The sequence below is a fragment of the Scomber scombrus genome, chromosome 18, assembly GCF_963691925.1.
Source record: "Scomber scombrus chromosome 18, fScoSco1.1, whole genome shotgun sequence".
In the NCBI taxonomy this organism is placed as follows: domain Eukaryota; kingdom Metazoa; phylum Chordata; class Actinopteri; order Scombriformes; family Scombridae; genus Scomber; species Scomber scombrus.
Genome location: NC_084987.1, coordinates 16,104,607 through 16,125,364, shown reverse-complemented (window position 1 = coordinate 16,125,364; position 20,758 = coordinate 16,104,607). Strand labels below are relative to the sequence as shown.

The 20,758-nt window shown below is 39.0% G+C and overlaps 2 protein-coding genes across 3 annotated transcripts in view; both read right to left on the bottom strand.

Annotated features, from left to right (window-relative positions):
• The window catches only part of LOC133998904 (septin-9-like), a 66,302-nt gene extending 55,145 nt beyond the window's left edge, over nucleotides 1-11,157 (bottom strand). Inside the window, exons 1-2 of the mRNA XM_062437934.1 lie at nucleotides 11,088-11,157; nucleotides 1,034-1,096 (exon numbers count right to left, since the gene is read on the bottom strand). Coding sequence (XP_062293918.1) covers nucleotides 1,034-1,096; nucleotides 11,088-11,109 — 85 coding nt within the window. The 5' untranslated portion in view covers nucleotides 11,110-11,157. The remainder of the gene's footprint in view (nucleotides 1-1,033; nucleotides 1,097-11,087) is intronic.
• A 4,609-nt stretch (nucleotides 11,158-15,766) lies between these two features.
• si:rp71-81e14.2 (uncharacterized protein LOC100002239 homolog) lies at nucleotides 15,767-18,000 on the bottom strand. Of its 2 annotated transcripts, none has more exons than XM_062439142.1 (4): nucleotides 17,928-18,000; nucleotides 17,462-17,788; nucleotides 16,669-16,808; nucleotides 15,767-16,278 (listed from the first exon to the last, which is right to left on the bottom strand). In XM_062439142.1, the coding sequence occupies exons 1-4, from the start codon at nucleotides 17,992-17,994 to the stop codon at nucleotides 16,192-16,194; spliced, it is 621 nt and encodes a 206-aa protein (XP_062295126.1). In that variant the 5' UTR covers nucleotides 17,995-18,000; the 3' UTR covers nucleotides 15,767-16,191. The 2 variants fall into 2 exon arrangements, with proteins under 2 accessions (XP_062295126.1, XP_062295128.1); XM_062439144.1 differs by having other exon boundaries at nucleotides 16,669-16,784.
• Between the last annotated feature and the right edge of the window lie 2,758 nt (nucleotides 18,001-20,758).

The following is a 20,758-nucleotide window of genomic DNA, read 5'->3' as shown; positions in this document are numbered from 1 at the left end:
ACAAACAAACATACTATCTAGACTCTAATCTGTGCTGACACACACATACACACTTACGTACACAACTACCATGTACTGTCAGTATGTGTATTCTGTGTCATTGGCTGTCAACTGTCTGTGGGATGAATACACATCCTGCCCCACACACAGCCCCTCACAAGGCATGATTGTGCCTTAACATACTGTCTACAGTTTGCGTGTGTAACGCGAGCATGTGTGTGTGCGTGCTCCAGTACCCCTCCTCTTTCCCTCCTCTCTTTGTGCTGATGATGCAGTTTGCTCTTCCCACTGGGAGAAGATGCCTCAGTGGTGAGACTCAGCCACATCTTCAGCCTGCATGCCAATACTGTGCAATAGCTACGCACAAATCACACACACACACACACACACACACAGAAGGGGAAACATCAGGAAACACAGAAAGTGTGATGTGAAAAATAAAGATATTGCAAAAATGGTCTCGTACTTGGCTGACAGTGAAACTGTAGAGACGCTAATAAAAGTCTGATAGAAGGAGTCTAAGGTTAAAGGTAGCAATAACATATCATGATATACCAGAGTACACAAGAACAGCTGCTGCTTTCTTATTTGTCTAAGAAAGCAGCTGTTTTCTTTTGATGACCTTTTGATGACAGCTTTCGTTTTTTCGTTCTTTGGAAGACACTTTGCCTCCTTCTGCCTATAAAGCTATCTTTACCACTGTGTCTGTGATCTATCGGATGTTATCTGGACAGGAATCAGCTCTGCCGTCAGCATTACCACATCCCTCTGATAAAGGTCAGTGACACTTACTTATAAAATACTTTACAGGAACAGCAGGTTATCAAATAGAAGCTGGAAAAGCCCCTGTATGACTTTGATAATGCTCAAATGTGGGTGGAGGACAGAAACAAAGACATGGATCACAGTTTTATAGATGCAGTCACTGGATGAACCAAATATATTTATGCACTGAAATACATATGGATGTAATGATAATTTGACAGATGTACTTTATGTATAGATGCAAATGATGGGGAAGCAGTCTACTTACTGGGACTGGTGATGCCAGATCCCTCTTTTTCTGTCCTCCTCACTCGAGCGCTGGACGATCTCGCTGTAAATGGGGGCAAACAGAAGGACAAATTAGTTAAATCTCCCAAAAAGTTGAGAGAATTGAAACTGTGATCAACAAACGTAGCATTAAATGACACATTCAAGTGCATTCAAGCAGCCTTCGAGCGACACCTGCTGCCAATTCAGTATTTGAAAGGAGCGTCAGCTAAATCCGAAAAATGCAACATATATACAAACACCAAGTGGAAAATGGTTACTTCACTTTCTCCTTGACTCCACGAAATAATCTACGGTTGACAATTGGAAAAACAAAGTCAACCAATGTTTAAAAGATTGCTACTTTTGTCCGACCATGGAGAAACTGACATTTGGATATAGAGGACAAAGCCAGACATGTTTTATTTTTTTTAAACTTCATTTGTGGTTTGTATCTATTTTTACAAGATGATGTAGAAATAACTCAAACGGAACTAGCACGTAGACCAAAGTGCACGAGGTAGTATATTAATAAAACTGATTAGTGCGGTGTGACAACTCTGCAACTATGAATATTTTCTTTTGGTTTTGTTTTCAAATAAGTATAGCCAAATTGTGCGGATGGAGAACACTTCAGGTAATGATAAATATGTTAAAGGAAAACTTAAATATTAATAAACACCAACGGGTAAGTTAAAACAACAACTACAAGTACTAATCACAGTAACCGCGACCCTGAAAGTGTAAAACTATTTGAACAAGCTCACATTATCTTGTAATATTGATTGGTTTTGAGTGACAATTTGCAGAAATAATTGACACTAACTCACATTATGTTGATGTCAGTTACCTGATATCGCTATAGTTACACACGTGTGACCTGGTCAGGGTTCAACCAAGTACTACGTGACCCTGGCAGGTTTAGGAAACAGGGGATTGATTCCTCTTCTTAGTTGATGGTCTACTTAAATCCCTGAAACTACAGTGGAATGCTCCGGGAAATCTGTCATTGATCGTCTGCAGAGTGTTTGCGCCTGTCTGTGAATATGTGCTCTCAGTTCTGCTGAATCATCAGCCATTGCATGCAGGGCGAGAAGGGAGGGGGCCTAAACAGGGAAAAAATGTGTCTATTCAGATTGAGTGATTGAGCTCCATCAGGAAAATGGGAATGTCTATTTTCAGTAAAGTATAAATGCTATGCTGTAACATTTCAAGCAAAGAGTAAGAGGACCACGTAGGAAATGAACTTTTTCCTTACTGTGCTATTCTTTATATTCTTTCTTAATAATGTGTGTAATGTATTATATCTAAGTATGTACTATTAAATCAATTCAATTAATTGATCTAAATATAACTTATGAAGAGAAATCTTCATAATTTATTAAAATACAAAGTAGATACAAATCAGTCTGTTATTGTAACCTCCTACTCACTACTTCTACTTTCCTATTGTACTTGGTAAAACAAGTGAAGTCAGTAGCTTTGTGGCAACCGTTCCTGGAACAGGTGATGGCAGGATAATAACATTTCTCTCAAATCAACTACATACATTTTTCTCCTTTCTCTACATCCCCTATCCTCTTTTCCTCTCCATTCCTCTGCATTCACCCATTCAGGGCTGTTCAGATGAGGTGAGTTCATCCGGTGGCTGATGATTCAATTTTCCCTTCCTGTTTATAAGTTCTTAGAAATACTTCCTACCACAAATCAGCGTTTGACACGACACTCATTTTCTGCAAATAATGTCAGCAGGCATGGTGGTTTTCTGCCTGCGTTGTCACTAGTTTCCACACAAAGACAGCTGGTTAGAGGGAAGGGGAATGAATGTGCCCGTATGTGACTGGAGGACATGAGTAAAGCCTCTGTAATGTGTGTGTGTGTGTGTGCGTGTGTGTGTGTGTGTGTGTGTGTGTGTGTGTGTGTAAGTAAGAGAGAGACAGAGAGAGAGAGAGAGAGAGAGAGAGAGAGAGAGAGAGAGAGAGAGAGAGAGAGAGAGAGAAACTACTATCATTGATGATGAAATGTGAAGCCTTTCTGTAAATTTAGCAACACATTTGCTGTAATACCTAGCATAACAATTCGCTCTTTTACTAAATATATTGCAAATATTTGTGCAACACATAAATGTTGACATAATAATGAGCATAATACATTAAATTAAGACATGCATCAATGTGTATTTAAATAAAATCGCTTTCCATTAGCTCATTTCTGCGATCCTGGTCCAAACACACACAAACACCCCTCTGCAGGGTTTGCAGGAGGAAAGACTGTTAACAAAACACAGGCTGGCAGAGGAGGCTGAATGCTTTGATAAGTGAAGAAACTCGTTATTTTGAATTAATGTCATGCAAAGATAAGAATATAAAATGAACAGTTAGAACAGTTGTGTCGAGGTCAGAGTAACCTGTTCACTGCACCAAACTCAACAAAGCACCTCATCAAAGCAGTGAAGCAGAAAACATGTCAGTGTCAAAGTATTTGAAGTCACTCTCCTGTTATGGAAAATGGTGAAAATGTCTGAACCATATGTGCAGCAGACAACACTGAGACATATTTTATATTATCATAACTGTGTTTTTCTATATTGTCATTCATACAAGCATCTGGTTATGGATGCCCACTGGAGGAAGTATCTGAAGAGTATATCTGCTAAAAACTACAGAACATTATAGCGTGCTACAAACCTGATTGTTTATATACTGCTTATAAATGCTAAATGGACTTACTATAAGATGAACTAAAGAGACTTGTGTCAGGCTGCATAGCAAAGAAAATCCTTCTCATGTCCACAGTAGACACATTTCTGTCTGACATCCTCTAGAATGTGATGTAAAAGTCAAGGAATGAGTAATGTAATTATTCCTCTAATTAGGTCAGTTTGAGTTGCTTCCTAAGTGGTGCAGCGTGCATCATAAAACCGGGATTTATTTAGTTTCTTTAGTTACAGTTTTCTGTAATTTGCGTACACACAACATCTATTGCATGTCTGTCCGTCCTGGGGGAGGGATCCCCCTTTCTTCCATAGGGGTTTTTTAAGGGAGTTTTTCCTCATTCAAATCAAGGACAGAAGATGCCATATTGCTGTACAGACTGTAAATCCCCCTACGGCAATTGTGTGATTTGTGATACTGGGCTGAACTCCAAATTCTTCCATCAAAGTTAATAGAAAGGTTTTAATAGGAAATGTTAATCTAGAGTTGATGTAAAGGTCAAAAGCGACAGAGATGCTACTGGCGTCATTGTTGATTCAGAGAGGAAGCTGTTTAAATCACTAACTGTGGATTGAGACCTGTCAAAGGTATAAAAGCAAAAGAGTCGATCCTTTTTCTTGCTTTAAGAGCAACTGCCGTGAGCCATGAACACCTTTAGTCTTTTATGTGAGTGTGTTCATGAATACGTTTGTTTGATAGATTTGTATGCACAATGACAGAACTAATAAGAGCTATCCAAGTCTATAAAGCCTTGAAGCAAAAAAGCATGTCTGTACCTATTTACTTTTCTAGCTGTGAATACAGGCTTCACCTCACCTCTACAGAAAGGTGAGCACACACACACACACACACACACACACACACACACACACACACACACACACACACACACACACACACACATACACACACACGCCCTTGCAACACAAAGTGCTTCAAACAGGCCAAGCTAAGTTTAACATTGCAAAAAAGCAGCATGCAACAGACGCTGTAACAACACCAGTTGTGTTGATAAGATGATATGTGGCATTGAAGTGATATAATTCAACATTGATAGCAGCTGTGCGGTTTGAAAGTGAGGGAAAAGTACTGACAGACATAAAGCAAAAATGCGTTAGCCAATCCCAGTTGGATACAGCTTTAAAGAGTGACACCTGAAAAGTTAAACTATATGTTGGCACAAAGGTGTGTGTGTGTGTATGTGTGTGTGTCTGCGGCTGTACTCATCTGCTCAGTCTTGCCTGGGGCCAGGAGAACACACATACACACACAAAGCATGTATCGCTGCTATGATCAATGTCTCTTTTCCTTTCAAGGGCTTTATAATCTTGTGAGGTCATATTTGCCTTATGACACTGCTATGTACTATAAAGGTCATTGCAGACACATGATATGTGAAAAGAATGGAACCAGTGTTTATGCTAATGGAAAAAACCTACTTTGAGCGATGCTGCAGGTCATATTATGGACCTGAGTAAATGAACGGCTGCCTGTGTATTTGCCGTAGGCCTCAACTGATTGATGTCAATTGCAGTGCTCGGTGAGGCTGTGTGTGAGTAACATGACCATTCAAATGCATGGCTATGGCTGGACAAACATGTCAACTGATTAGTTATTGGTCTCAGATGACTAGCAAAGGTAAACAGAGGGGATGGAGTGCAACACTTAGACGTACTTGAAACACAAGAGCAATCACACAAACACATGAATGAAGGCTTGCAAACAGACAGACACACACATGTAAAGGTGGACCGATTTACAAAACATACACTATAAATGCATGCTCTGTCTCTTTCGAGCACACAACTACTTGGGATTTTTGTGTTTGAAGAAGGAGGCCACACTGTCCTAATGTGAGCAGGAGAACAGAGGAGGTGAGGGATTTGCACTTTTATTTACTGTTCCTAATCTCCTTCCATCCTTCCCTTCAGGGCTAGGTGGTGTTTGGATTCAAGTGTCAACTGTGAGTCAAAGCTACAATATTGGGACATGAAAGGTATGTTTTTTAACCTGATTAATAAAAGCCAATGTCTTGTCATTCTGCACATAGATAAATAGGGCTGCCACTTAAAACTATAGTTACATTTAACACACTTTTCATTTGCTTTGGGTGGAGTTTTTAAAAATTGTTTAAACTTTGTTAGCCGTAGACTGAAAATTATTTAATGTATTAATGTATTCTTATAATATTTTCTATTTAATTCAATGCATTAGCCAGAACAGATATTCCTGTCTGGGTGTTTTATCTACAAACAATTTCTCAGTTGATTTATCAACAATTTAACTATATCACAATATTGCAATATAGCATTTTATACAAAATGATAAGGCTAGACAATACGGACAAATTGATAGATATTGTGACAATATTGTAGGGGTGACTACATTTTATTTATTTATTATATGTTAACATATATTAAAAGTCCTTTTAACACCTTTATATCAATATACCTCTTGTCTCTCTACAGCTCCATATCTCGCTGTATTTGCTAAACTGTGCCCACTTTTGTGCAATCCAGTCAAATCTGAAGGACCTTTAGTACCCCACTTACAACTATCAAAACTATAACCTGCCAACATATTCAGTTTCACTCAGAAATACATCACATTACAGAAGCTGAAGATGCTCTAACATCACCGTTTCATTTATTAAAGCCAGTTAAGGGCAGTTATCATATATCATGATATATGATCACAATTTTTAGTAAAAATCAGGATGTGAAAAAGGTTAACACCACTCTCTGCTCACTCATCTGTTCCATTGTGTTTTTATAGCCCTCATTACACATGTTAAGGGTGTGCTGCAAACATGGCGTTTCACAAAGAGCCGGGAGCGGATGGAGAGAAAGAGTCAGTAAAAGAAAGAAAGAAAAAAAAAAAGACAGACTGAATGGCCAGAATACCATTTTTCAAGATTGTTTTTACAGCCCAGATAAGACCTTTACCTGGATGCATTCTTAATGAGTATGGACCCCGCCAACCGCACTCACACACACACCCACATACACACACACACACACACACACACACACACACACACACACACACACACACACACACACACACACACACACACACACACACACACACACAACTGCCTCATGTGCACACACGATCACACTAGTCGTCGAAACCTGACCCCGGACTGCACTCCTCCCAAATGAATAGCTGTTGTGCTGGCGCCAAAGAAATAAAGTGGCAACACCTCTTCCTACCTCCGCACTTTCAACACGAATGTATCCCTCACTCACCACGTTCACTGAAGACCGACACTGCTTTGCCAAACACACAGTCACCTTTCTGTACTCCTCACAATGAAAACACAAGCCAAAATCATCTTAGGGGTTAGACAGGATACCAGGGCAGTCAATAAAACAATACTGGTGTGGCAGATAAGGATCAACCTTCCTTCTTGTGAGGCTGTTAAAACGTCACAGAGTCAGTTTAGTACTCCATAGAGCTTTATGGGTTGAAACCTCCCCCCAGGAAACATGTAGTTAGTGTATATCACAGGTGAACAACTGAGTGAGTAATTGCTTGTATGTATGTGCATGTTCAGAAATGTGAGAGAGATAGCGAGAGAGAGAGATTCAAATTTTAAAAGGTTTTAGCATCTGTGTGTTTGCAGGGATTCCCATGGAGGACAAAAGACAATGAAACAAACAACCTCATTTTGTCTTAAAACGGAAGCAATGTGCACAGTATCAAACAGACATGTCATCATATAATATATATATGATATATCACGTGTATCTTATCACTTTTGCGATACTGTTTCTGAACTTTTACGTGTAATAAAGTTGATCAATGTGAAACTGAAATTGAAGTATGGCATTACCTGAAGTTCAGCCAGTGCTCATAAAGCTCAGCCGACTTGCAGATAATTATAAAGTTGTAATGAGTGGTTGTCTTGGATACTTCTTTTCTATAAATGACATGCGGAGTTTGTATGCAGACAACAACTTGTGCAGATAACAAGCATCATCTTGCCAATGCAGAAGATCTCCACTCTAATACGCTTTCTGAGCAGATATGAATCACTAACACTTAAACTGAGCACTAGCTGCAATAAGATATTTATTCATGTCACGACAGGACAAGTTGCTCCTGCCAAACAGTAGAGCTACTAAAATCTCATATATGGCTTTTATGACTTACCGAAAACAGCAAGCAACAGGGATTGTTCCGTTTCTTATGTACTGATTTCCTTCTAGTGGTAAAATATGTCAAATCAAATCTGTATGTTAATCAAACAATGGTTAATTCAAAGTTTGAAGTATTTAAATGAATACCGCTATATGAAATGGTCAAATAATGTCTGTCTTTACATGTGCTTCATCATTCTAATAACCACATCTAGATGTCAGTGCACATGTTCCACCACACATAGAAACCATCCATTATCTTTTTACAGGCTCTCTCCTGGCCTCAGGCATACAGTACAGAGCCGCACCGTCAGTCTGTTGTATCAATTGACACCCCAAGCAGCAACAGCAGCCACAGCAGCAGCCAGCATCACAGAGCTGCATTCTTGGCTGCAGATAATAAACACAGAGCAGAGTGGACACTTCAGAGCAGGCTCCACACGGCTGAGTGGGGAGGACAAAACACAGAAGAGACAAGACATAGACTGTAAGTCTCCAGTGCTCAGGGGAGCATTGCAGATATCAGTGACATGGTGTTGCAAACATTATTAAGTAACATCACAATGTGGTGAAGTTTTGGATTTGTTTATGTGAGCCTTGTAGATACCCAGATAGGTTTGTGATGAATGAAATGCCTACCTCCAAAGATAGACATTAGGTAACTGGCCACATTAGTCAAACAGATTCAAAACCAGTTGGGACGGTAAACATTTAGGAGGAAAATACTACACAATAAAATCCACATTCTGGTATTTTCATTGTCATACTTCAATTCATAGTTTTTTTTTAGAGTTGTTTGACTGTCACATCCAGCTGGTCAACTGATGCTCTCTACTTCCTCACAATTTCCTTTCCAGCCTCTGATGCTGCAAAAGCAATGTCCCAAACTCAAACCCGTAGCTCCATTAACACCACTATTTTAGATCTTGCCAACCACAGCACTGCACGTGCATGTCCACGTGTTCCAATACCTTATTGGTCTATTATTCTCAGGCTTCTAGGAAGCCAAATTGAGGGTTAGACCATTCTCGGCATGCTCTGCTAGATGACAGGGCAAATATGTCTCAACACAGTTTATAGCTGGACTTTCAAGTTGCCATCTAACAATAGCTTTAGGCTCCAAATCAAAGCCTCACTGACTCTCCAGTATAAAAAGGCTAAAAGCCATAATGCAGCGCAGAGTGAGGCATTTTTCACACAGGTACAAGTAGTGGAATTAGGCGTGTATGTGTGTGTTTTGAGTAGGACATAAAAGGAGGACATACCAGGAGGAGTGTACTTGGGAAATAATGACTCTGTGTGTGTGTTGGAGTGGGCTGTTATTCATACAGGTTACTCATTGATCCAGACGACTCAAGGGAGTGGTGTGCAAGGCAGGGATCGGCTCCATGAGAAGGGTTCAGCAGCAAGGGGTAGTTGAGTGAACACAGGCACACATATATGTATTCCCCCCCCCCACACACACACACACAAACACCCTAAAAATCACACAGCTACACATCTCACGGCTAAAGTCTAAAAAAATCAAAATTCAAATGCCCAAATTTACACAATCTTTCTGCGTTTGTGTGTTGCAAGGGTATTTGCGTACAAAATATACACACACATGCTGACACTCAGACCGACCTTTCTCTCAAAGTCACCCCCTACACACACACACACACACACACACACACACACACACACACACACACACAGATCTCTGATGCTTGTCTAAACACCCCTACGCGTTAGAGAGGAGTGCCTTTTCACAAAAGACACACACACACATACACATCAGACTACTCACACACACTTTGTTATTAAGACTATTCCTTGAGTGAAGCTCTGACAAAGAATGTGACAGCTCCACACACGTCGCACAGCAGCAGAGAAAGAACACACACACACACACACATGCAGGAGGAGGAGAGGTGGCATGACTCAACATGTGCTTGGCTCCGATGGAAAACCGTTGGCCGCTCCATCGCACAAAGACTCTGGAAAGAGAAGCCGGGAAAGCATTCCGCGGGATAGCGTTGTGTACACTGGACTGAGCTGGAGCTTATAGAGGGAGAAAGAGGGGGAGGAGGGCGAAGAGGCTCAGAAGAAGATGGAAGTGAGAGTAAGCAGTGCTGCAAGAAAGAGGAATTATGGGAAAGAGAGGAAGGGGGAAGAATAAGGGACAGTTGAAGGAGAAGAGAGATAGAGGAAAGAGGAGATGAAGGGGATGTCACAAGTATCAGTGGGGGCATACACAATTAGTGATGGCTTGATTGCGAGTGACAAGGCAGCTCTAGCGGTTAGTTAGATCATACAACATAAAATCCTTTGTTCAACCAAATATTTCTCTTCCAAAGTGTCTTTTAGCAAACAATCAGTGTCTTCAGTCTTCCAGAGATTTCTCATGAGCTGCGGGCTATCTCATTCCCACTCATCACAACCTCCATATCTTATAAAACAGCTGATATTTCACAATAACCACAATCAGATCCAGCCGGTGCTAAAATATACTGAACCATGTTAGTACACTGAGCTCACGTAGATTTGATTCAGCTGCATAAATCAAGTCATTCTTCTGGGCATTAGTAGGGTAGGAGTGAATGAACTGCTCCATAAAACTGTCAATTTGATCAAGCTAACTCTGTTATGATAATAAACTGTAATATTTTTGCTATTTCTCCTCCACCAACTGTAAATGAATCCTGCACAATTTGTACGAACTCCATGCTTTCTGTGTTTTAGTGTCACTCTACACGAAATCACTGTCAGTGCGTCACAATTGGTGCATTTAACTGTCTGCTTTGTTATGCTCCTCGGAGCTTAAGAAACTCACATTTGCCTGTAGGCTTTTATGAATCAGAGCTCAGTTGTCTGTGCCACCTTTCTGTCATGATGTCATATGTGTAAGGCTGTACTCAGAGATCATCTGGCCTTTGCAGACTAAACCTGCAAGAAATAGTTTATAACCACACTTACAGATTCTAAGATCCTGTATGGGCCGTTAATCAACAAGGAAAGTCAAAAGATGAAGTTTAATCAGACACTGTTATAACTGTTAAACCCCCCCCCCCTCTCTCTCTCTCTCTCTCTCTCCTTATCTCTCTTGTATTCACACACACAGACACTGTGCAAGTTGCCTTTTCCTACAATCAGTCTGTCTGACTGTACATTTTAAGATAACTCATTGTCACATTATCTAACTGCAGCAGCTCACCTGTATATGAAGATTTCCTCATTATTGTAGATGTTTCCTCCCCTGGTCGTTAAGTGGTATTTCAGTTTGAAAGTGTACAGTTGATGAGCCCGGTCCCTCTGTGTGTGTCAATGGACCGTTTGCATCGGTAACTTTTCCAGGTTGTTTCTTCTTGAGCGTTCTTCTTTCTGTCGCTCTCCTTTTCTTAAACTCCTGAACGCTTTACTCTTCAAAAATCACCTGGTTACAGGTAAAATTCTCTCGCTTGCTGAACTTCCCTAAACTCCCACGTCTTTATTTTGCCACAGCGAACCACTTGAGGAGACAGTCTGTTGGGAATGGATAAAATCACACCTGCGCTCCTGACGCACGCCCAACCCAGGAGCGGGAGTGGTTTACTGTAACTGTGGAGCTTCAGAGTCTATCAAAGATCTGAGGTGGATTAGGCGTCTATCGTGATTTAAAGAGAACTACCGGAAGCAAATTACTGAATGTGTGTGTCTAGCAATCGTGAGCTATAACAATGCCCACGTCTGGACTGTTACACAATATTTCAAGCGGATTATGGCTGTCATCCTACAGATTATCGTCAATTAAACCAAACAAACAGAAGAACTCCAATCCCTTCCTTTGTGTGCATATGATGGCATTAATTTATCATGAAGATTAATCCACTCACCCACACACCATCATATATGTAATGGGTGGATAGGCTTGAGTGTGTGTGTGTGTGTGTGTGTGTATGTGTGTGTGTGTTTGTGTGTGTGTGTGTGTGTGTGTGTGTTTTGGTGGGGGAGTTGGGGCACTGGCTATATGCTATATGTTTGTAGTAGCCTATAAAGCATGTAGTTGGGTGGGTCCACAGTGTTGAGTTAGCTCACATCTATTCAGATATTCAGCTGTGCCCACGACCTTTAACCTTTTTTAAATTCCACATGTCAAACTGTAGCAACCTGCTTCATGTTCATAAGACCTGATTTCACATCCTGCAGTTCTGAGCTGCGGAGACCTCTTGTGGCTGCTGCCTGGTCTCGTCCTCTTCCTCTTCCTCTCATCATTCCTCTCTCTGCTCTGCCATCAAATAGCTCAAAAACAGAGCTGGCACAGTGGATATCTCTCTCTCTAGATATCACCTGACATGTCTGAGGGCCACTGTCCAGCTCTTGGCCTCGTGAATCATTTATTCAAGCAAAGTGACCTCTGTTTAAATAAATGACACATTGATGCCTCAACTACAACTGAAAGCGTGTTGAGGTTTGTCCCACAAAATGATTCATGGGTGTCATGAGACGACATGGGCTAATTACTATGTAAATGTTCTCTAAAATTTTAACATGGATCACCAATGAGTGTCTCTCCAATTTGATTTTTTGGCTGAAAGGGACTATCACATTTCACCAAAACCACCCTTTAAAGTCACTGCTGATAAATTAATTAATTATTAAAGAAAACACAACCTGCCAGTGTTTCTGGGGGATTATTGGCTGACAGAATGTTAACACCAGAATTTTAGAGAAACTTTAGAGGTGGAATTTGACAGCAGTATAAGCATGCAAACATTTTACTGCCAACGTTTCTATTTGTTTTGCCACTTAAAGACACTTAAAAAGCAGGTTTGCAGAGGAAGTGGCTCAAAAAGTTCAAGTGAGTCATCCTTTTTTCTCAGAAATCAGATGACATATTTTGTTTTGGTGAACGGGCATGGAACCGCTCAAGTGTTTTTTTTCATCTTGTGGACAGCTGACACAGCTCTGTTAAGCTGAAGAGTGGAGGCTTTAGGTTTACCAAACACTTTTGGGGACAAAACAATAAATTCAAAAGACACTCTTGTTCCAAATTGTTGGATAAGCATCAAAATAGTACTCTATAAAAAGGAACATGAATTAGAAAATTAGAATCATCAGACCTATTTTAAAGTCTGTTAATTAAAGGCTCACCATAAGTCATTAAAATAGGACGTCCTCAGTCAGTTTCCTTTGTGTTGCATTATACCTCAAATGTGGAAAGAACTGTATCACAACATCAGGAGATCTGCTTGCCAGTAGAAGACAAAAAACTCACCGGGCAGTGCTGCAGAAATGAGAAAATATCCAGTAATGATTCAGAGGCCCAGTGACTCTGGCTACCAGATGTATCTAACATGGTTGGCTCTAAGAAGCAACTACATAATCATCTAAGTCTGCAGGATTGAAAAGTTATCTCCAGACTGCTTGATTTGAGTAAAAACATTTAACCCCCCACAAATTTGAAACATGGTTTCAGTCCAACCAGCTAACTTAACTGTCTTATTTTGTGAGACAGGCTAAATACACAATACAGTAATTGTGTGTCACTGTTTTCATTTTGCATTGCTATTATGCAAAACAATCCAATCCAAGCCAAAAAAGTTTAAAGTGTGTTTCTTTTTCCCATAATATGCACTATATCACTATATTATGGAGCTGCTTACCCACCAATGTAACACAAAACAGTGAAAACTGTGGTCTGACATGGTGACAGATCTCTGTTGCAGACTCCAACTCAATTTTAGCATACATGCAAATGTTCAACTGAAACTCTGTGGCCCAGATTCACTCGAGTGTAAGAGGAAGAACATATGCTGCATCAGCACCACGAAAATATCAGGAAACCATACTGTTGATGAACATAACAACCTTTGGCACATACCATAATACTGTATAAATGAATAAATTAATTTGATCATTGAGCAACATATGTGTACATCGCGATTTTAACCGAGCCATAACCCAGACGCAAGTCCTTTTATTATATTTTAATTATATTTAATTATGTTATTATAATATATTAAATTATTCATCTAATTTAAGATGCTTCAAAAGGTTATGTAGACTTTGTATAAGGAGACCTGCCATTCAGAACGGCTGCTGTAACTGCTACAAGATGTGGATATCAGCATTAGCAGCTGCTGCAAGTCAGGCATTTAAGTAAAAGGAAAGAAATACTCAGTGAACCCTAAAACTCTACTGTGTTTTCAGGGAAAAGAAGTGTTGCTATGTTGGCCTAGATTTAAAGCGGCAGAATTGTGTCATTTGCACCAGCAGTTGCTGATGAAACTATCTGTTTCCTATGGTTTGAATTTCTTTTCATGTTTCAAACTGATCAAATCTGAAACCACACACTCTTAAAACCCTTTTTACCCAACACCTGCCTACACTTGTAAAAGCACATAAATGTCACAGTTTCCACTCTGACTCCTGTGACAGAATCTGTAACAGCTCAAAAAACAGAAAAAGTGATGCAACAGCATATTTTAAGAAGGAACCCTGTCTAAAAAGCACTTTCAAACTTCATACTGAGACCTATTAAGGTCACATGACATCATGTCTGTTGATGTCACTAAGAGATAAAAATGGCATATCCTTGGTTTCTGTACACACAATCCACAGCAGTTATTGGTAGAGCAAAACTGTGCCAGATTATTATCACTTGCTGTGTCTTTGAGCTTCACATTCTGACATGATCATTTACTGTTTCCCTTTACAAGTTATGACATGTATAGAAACTGCTGCAGTTACACAATCAAGAAGGTTCCACATTGGTGTAAAACTCGGTCTGATTTAGTACAAACAGGTAGATAGACTAGAACATTTATTCATACACCTGTCTGACTTTAAACTGTGTCATTGTGGTGTAGATAACCTCGTGACTCTATATGTGCTTTAGTTATTTTTCTTGTAAGAGGGGTCTACATTTCCGTTTATGAGCAAACGATTAACCTCAAAGCAGTTTCCTTTCCTAAGTTGGTCCCATTGCACTGACACAACAACTGCATGGTGCCCCTGTTCCCCACATACACATATAAGCATACTTACCTCTCGCACACAAATGCCTCAGCGGATCTGTTGCTTAGAGAATGAAGCAAAAAGTCACAGCTTGCGACCACAACTGTACCGCATATGTAAACATTACTCTGCTCTGCATATTGCTACTAGATGAGAGATTTTTTTTTCCTGCAAACAATGTGACATTTTAATGTTGACCCATACAGCGTCTCTTGGCCCTGCGTTTGGATGCAACTTGCCTTGACTCATATTGTTTGAACTGTTCCTTGATTTACAGTGTTTGAAAATCAAGTGAATACATGTACTGGGCTTGACTTGCCACTGGTAATAAATTAAACTGTTCTGTTATTCAAATGGTTGTTTCTTCTTGTGTGGTTGTGTGAATTTCACCTTTTTATTACAATAATAATAATAATTTTTTCTGTCAGGTATTAAAGAATTGGAGTTAGAATACCACAGTTGGTTGATTGATCTCATGTGGGATGTGTGGGTTGACACAAATTCTTATGTGTGAAGCTTGTTTGTTGCAGTCAAATCATCTCTTTTACAGTAAATGTAAATGCCAGCGTAAAGTAAGAACCAGAGATGTGACTCATGTCATTACCTAGTTCTCCCTCAGTTTTTCTCCTTACCGTGCCACCATCATTTTCAGTGGTAGTAATGAGGAAGGAGAAAGTGCTGTTCTACTGCTTTCCCCAACCATATTGTGCTGCTAGTCTGGGGCATTAAACCAGCAACCCTCCAGTCACAAGCACAATCCTCTAACCTTAAGGCCACCACTGCCCACTGTTAGTTTAGTCCATCAGTCAAATAATGTCACAAATTAAGATATTTCACCACCCTCATGAAATTTATTTTAATAAATAAGCACATCTTTTAGACATTGCTGCGGTTTCTACAAATTTATTGCAGACGATTATGTAATATACAAATACACAGACGTCCCTCGTGTAGAGGGCAAATAACAGAAGTCTTACATATATATAGATATACATAATATCTACATGACCATACCTTTATTAATACAATAAATCATCTGTAATTATGATTTAAAAAAAACGTTTTACCAAACTATAAGAAATTACTGAAATGAAAGAACATATTTACAATAGTAAAACACTGTAATATCCACGTCAGACTATGAATCATTTAAGATTTGTTTGTTTTTTTACTGCTACTTTCAGACAGGACAAACATCTGTGTTTCTCTACTGAATTTTATACATTGTGTTGAACCACTTCTGCTTAATCTTCAGTGAGAACTCAGATGCTCACATGCAACACTCATGTGTCAGTGGTGCAGAGCTGCAGGTTGTTGCATCTTTAGTTCCTGAGGGTTCCACGCATATCTTCGTAAACATCATTGGTGGTGGCGTGCCTTGGTTTTTTGGAGGTGTGAGAGTTCTTGTTCTAGAACAACAAATATTGTCATCAACATGTGATAAACAACAACATGTGAACTGTAACAATATAGTGGAACAGCACAGGGGAACAGGAAATCCAGATTCATCATTTTATCATTTTATCAGAACTATGAAAGTCTACCACCGTAAACTGAAAGTAAGACTGAATAAACCTCAGTTTCAAATCTGAAAGAATATGTCCCACACACTTTTTTTATTATTATGTGTGTCTGTTATATGAGTGCTGTTGAGCATAACAGGAACATGGAAAACAGCCCCCGAGATTCCACCAGGGCTTGTGAGTCATTGCAAAACACAATCAAATAAAAAATTACACACAGAAACACGTACAAACACATGCACACATACACACAGACACACTGGAATACACAAGTACCTTGAAGATGTACCACATGAAGAATGCCAGGATGATGAGGAGAAGCACAGCACCAGAGATCACAACGGACCCGAGGATCAGACTCTTATTCGTTATTTCACAAGGCTGCGTGGAATCTATCAAATACGGACAGTTTACATCTGAGAGACAAGATGGGGAGATTGAATTTGTTTTCTCATTCTTCCCCTCAAGCATATTTATTGTGTGGAAATATTTTTTTTAGCACATTCCATTTTCTAACTCTCTGATACAATCCTGCTTTGGAGAAATGTAAAATGCTATATATATATAATTATATATATATAATTCAAATTTAGGTATGGCAAACAAATATCATCCATCCACTTCACCTCATGCTTTCCATCCACATTTGCAATAAAATGATGAACGAATTAATGGTAGCATTAGGTTGATATTATTATAATGTTTTTGCACATTACAATTCATTACACACTTTTATTGTTTTTAATAAAAATAAGCACATCCTTAAATATGTGATAACTCTTTGTTCATGGCACTTAATTTAATGCTACACAGTCTTAACTTGTTTTATGTCAGTTCTTATTGTCAATGGAAAGAATGACAATAAATTCTGCTTTGAAGCTTGAGTGACTTCACGTAGTACACCAAGGTTGATTTATGACATGGTTGTACTATGCTGTCATGATGTTCATGTCTATGCTTGTTGTTATGTCTCTCTCATAAGAGATTATTTTTCTAGTGGAAATTAAATTATGTTGAATTACAAGAATGAACGATTTTGTGAGATAATGAATAAATTGATAAGACTCACCTCTGACCACCAGGAGCATAGACCCTTTGCCTTTTTTCTCTTCAGGTTTGCCGCTAATAACCCTTTTGTACACACACCAGTATGGCCCTGTGTCTTCTGATGTCAGGTTTTTGATGAGAATGTCAGTGTTGGGCATTTCTCCATTGACCTCAAGTCTGTTCTCGAATTGGGTGGCAATAGTACTTTTACCATTATTGACTCTGTGCAGAACTTCGGACTCCTCATCGAGACCTTTCTTCAAGGTCAGGGACGTCTGGTCTGATTCAGTGTATCTGCACTGGATAGTGATTTGTTCTCCAACATCTTTAAATTCCACATGACTCGTCTCTACACAGACAGACACAAACATTTGCACAGTTATTCTGTTTCATCTCACCTGACATTTGATAAAGCTTTAAAAATTCATCCTGCCTTACATGGATTATTAAAACATATACTTTAGCATTAGACATTAAATCAGTCTTACCTTTGCCATTCAGTGCTGTAAAAAAGAGACAAAAGCTGGTTATACACCTTAACCGCACAGACAACATGCTGACAGTGACTGCAATACAAGGTTCACTTGAATTATAGGTCTTCAATAGGAAACATGCACTTTTGCATTGTCACCCACATCACCCAATACAATCGCTTACGAGAACACGTGACCCAGTTGTATCTGATGTTGCCAGAAGATAAGAAAACAGTCAGACAAACACAGTAATGTAAGAATGGAGGAATCATAAAAACTACTTTTTTCTCTGGAGGACAAGATGAACATTAGACTGTTTTTATTCTTTTCTAAAGCATTAGGTGAGATATTACAATTGCTTGAGATGTTTTGTACCTGCAAAAGTTTAGTGTTAATATAAGAGGAAGTAAACTCACAGCCTTACAGTGACACTACACTCTAGTGGCAGAACAATAAACCATTTTCACAATAACTAGGAGGCAAGAAAAAAGAGTTAGATGAGATCGATTTCTGTGAGAAAAGGAACTTTCCTTTTGGCTAGCTACACAAAAGTAGACAGGCTGTGTATCCATAAACATGACGGTAGCATAATATACAGACAGCAAAAAGAGAACACCAGCCAGTGCCATATTTCAGATCTAGAGGAAGAGAAACCACCTCACTATTTCTGTTTATTTTATAATTCTGACACAAAACAATACTGAACAATACTAAAACAAATTTCAACAAATTCGACAGAGACACAAAATGTAGCACAGTCATCACATTTAACTTCACTTAAGATTTGATAAGCTACCTGTGCCTGTACCTCACCATTAGCACATTTACTATATGCATGTAATTAAACTTACGTTTGTCACTTTGGGCTTTGCAGGAGAGACACAGTACGGTTATGAGCTTCAGCCAGATAGCAGACATGCTGACAGTAGCCACCGTGCAAGAATCACATGACATCTAACTCCTGTATGGAGGTATAAATGCTTATGTGGTCTTTTGAAAGTGTCTGGCAACACAGAAACTATGTTTTTGTGTGTGAACTATTTCTACAAGTTGAGAAATAAAGCAGTATTCACACTTTTCTGGGCTAACTCCTCTGCAGCAACTTGTATGTCTGTACTGAGTGCAAGTGTGTCATGCTCTGAAAAAAGTGTGACAATACAGTAACGACAAATTGTTTCTTTCCTCATTGAAGTGCAAGAGTTGAATTGTCACTACACTCCTTAATGGAAGCTGTTAGAAAATAGTAGTACTTTCATGTCAGGATTCTTGGCCACACTCCGACCAACACCCATGTGACCCGCCGGTGACTCACTTCTGTGTCAACCTTCAATCCCTTCTCAAAAAACACACTTGTACAGACAGGTATTTTCATTTTCACAATCCTGCTGTTAGCTTCTGTTATTCACTGTGCCAAGCTTACTTATATCTATTGTGCATGTATTTGAATGTTTTGTTTTCCCCCTTATGTTCACCATGTCAATTTTAATTTTTTTAAATTGTTATCCGGTTTTATTTATTTAAAAAAATCTCTTTGGTCTGTGAGGCACTTTGTAATTAGTGTTTTGAAAAGTACTATACTACTTGAATACAATTATTATTATATCTAATCACCATGACAAAAAGCAGGTCAGCAGAGAAAAGAAAAACTGAAGTCACACAGTTCATACTGAAAGTAAACATGAACAGTAGTCAAAAGATCAACATCAGGTGCCAGGAAGGAGTTGATCACCGCTTGATGTGTTTTTGAGAATGTGCACTATAGAGATAAAAAAAATCTCAAACAAACACCAAAAGTAGGTCAAAAGTTTAGCAGTGGCAGAGGGTGGAAAACCACAGTTTTGCTGCCACAGTGTCCTCTAGTGGCAGGAGAGAAAACATGTCAAGAAGAAAAGACAAATAAGATCAGACCAAGATCTATGTGATGAAGATGTGTATACAGTGTGTAAGAATATGTGTGATATGACAGGATATGCATATATAATCATATGGAGTCAGTACTGAAGAAAATATCACCCTGCAAGAGAATAAACCATATCACTGGCTCAGTACATCTCCAGATAAAGCATAAACAATGACCAGGTATGAAAACAAATGTAAAGAGTAATTTAACCAAAATTAACAAACTAATTAAATAAATAAATGTAATTTTTAAAAAAAATACTAGAAGGAGAGTTTTCTGCATCAACCTAATACAATGTCTTTGAGGAATACTTACATTTTATACAAGCATGAAGAATGAAGCCTCTGACATCTTTCAGCTCAGGTTGAGAGATGCTTTAAAAGCCTAGTTGGGATTTTCATGAAACCGTCTACACAGGATTTAAGTTGAACCATCAAGAGAAAAGTAAATAAATGAAACCTGAAAATAAATCCTCTTCTCTTTGTAAAACAAAAAATGAATGCAAATTAGGCAAAGCGTGTGGCATACAGTGTGGGTGTGGTCCCACTTTGAATGTGTGAAAAAACATTTCCTAAACACTCCTTGTGGTTGTAAGAGCAGAACACACCATTACAACTATAAATTCACTACATATACATTACAGTATATGGTTTCATACATATAGAAGTTTATATCAAAACAAAAATATCCTCCTATAAATCCTTTTTGCACAGTAAAATCACAGTCACCTTCTGCTGACAAGGTTTATATAAGATGATGACCAAAGTAGGTTGAAGCCGAAATGACCTCAGCAAGCTCCATTAACTAGCCAAGCTGTCATGAGAGAATTGTAAAGTCAACATCAATAACATCAATACAAGCTTTCAGTCTTTGGAGATGAGTTTAAAAAAAAGAAAAGACCCCCATCCCCTTCTGTCTCTGCGTCCCCCTGGGACAGCATGGAAAC

What these genes read in the sequence shown, in the direction of transcription:
- si:rp71-81e14.2 (XM_062439142.1), bottom strand. Translation starts at nt 17,994, where the DNA reads ATGTTGTCTGTGCGGTTAAGGTGTATAACCAGCTTTTGTCTCTTTTTT. An exon ending in TACAGCACTGAATGGCAAAG is followed by an intron (nt 17,789 to 17,927) that starts GTAAGACTGATT and finishes CTGTCTGTGTAG; the next exon opens with AGACGAGTCATGTGGAATTT. An exon ending in TCATGTGGTACATCTTCAAG is followed by an intron (nt 16,279 to 16,668) that starts GTACTTGTGTAT and finishes TTGTTGTTCTAG; the next exon opens with AACAAGAACTCTCACACCTC.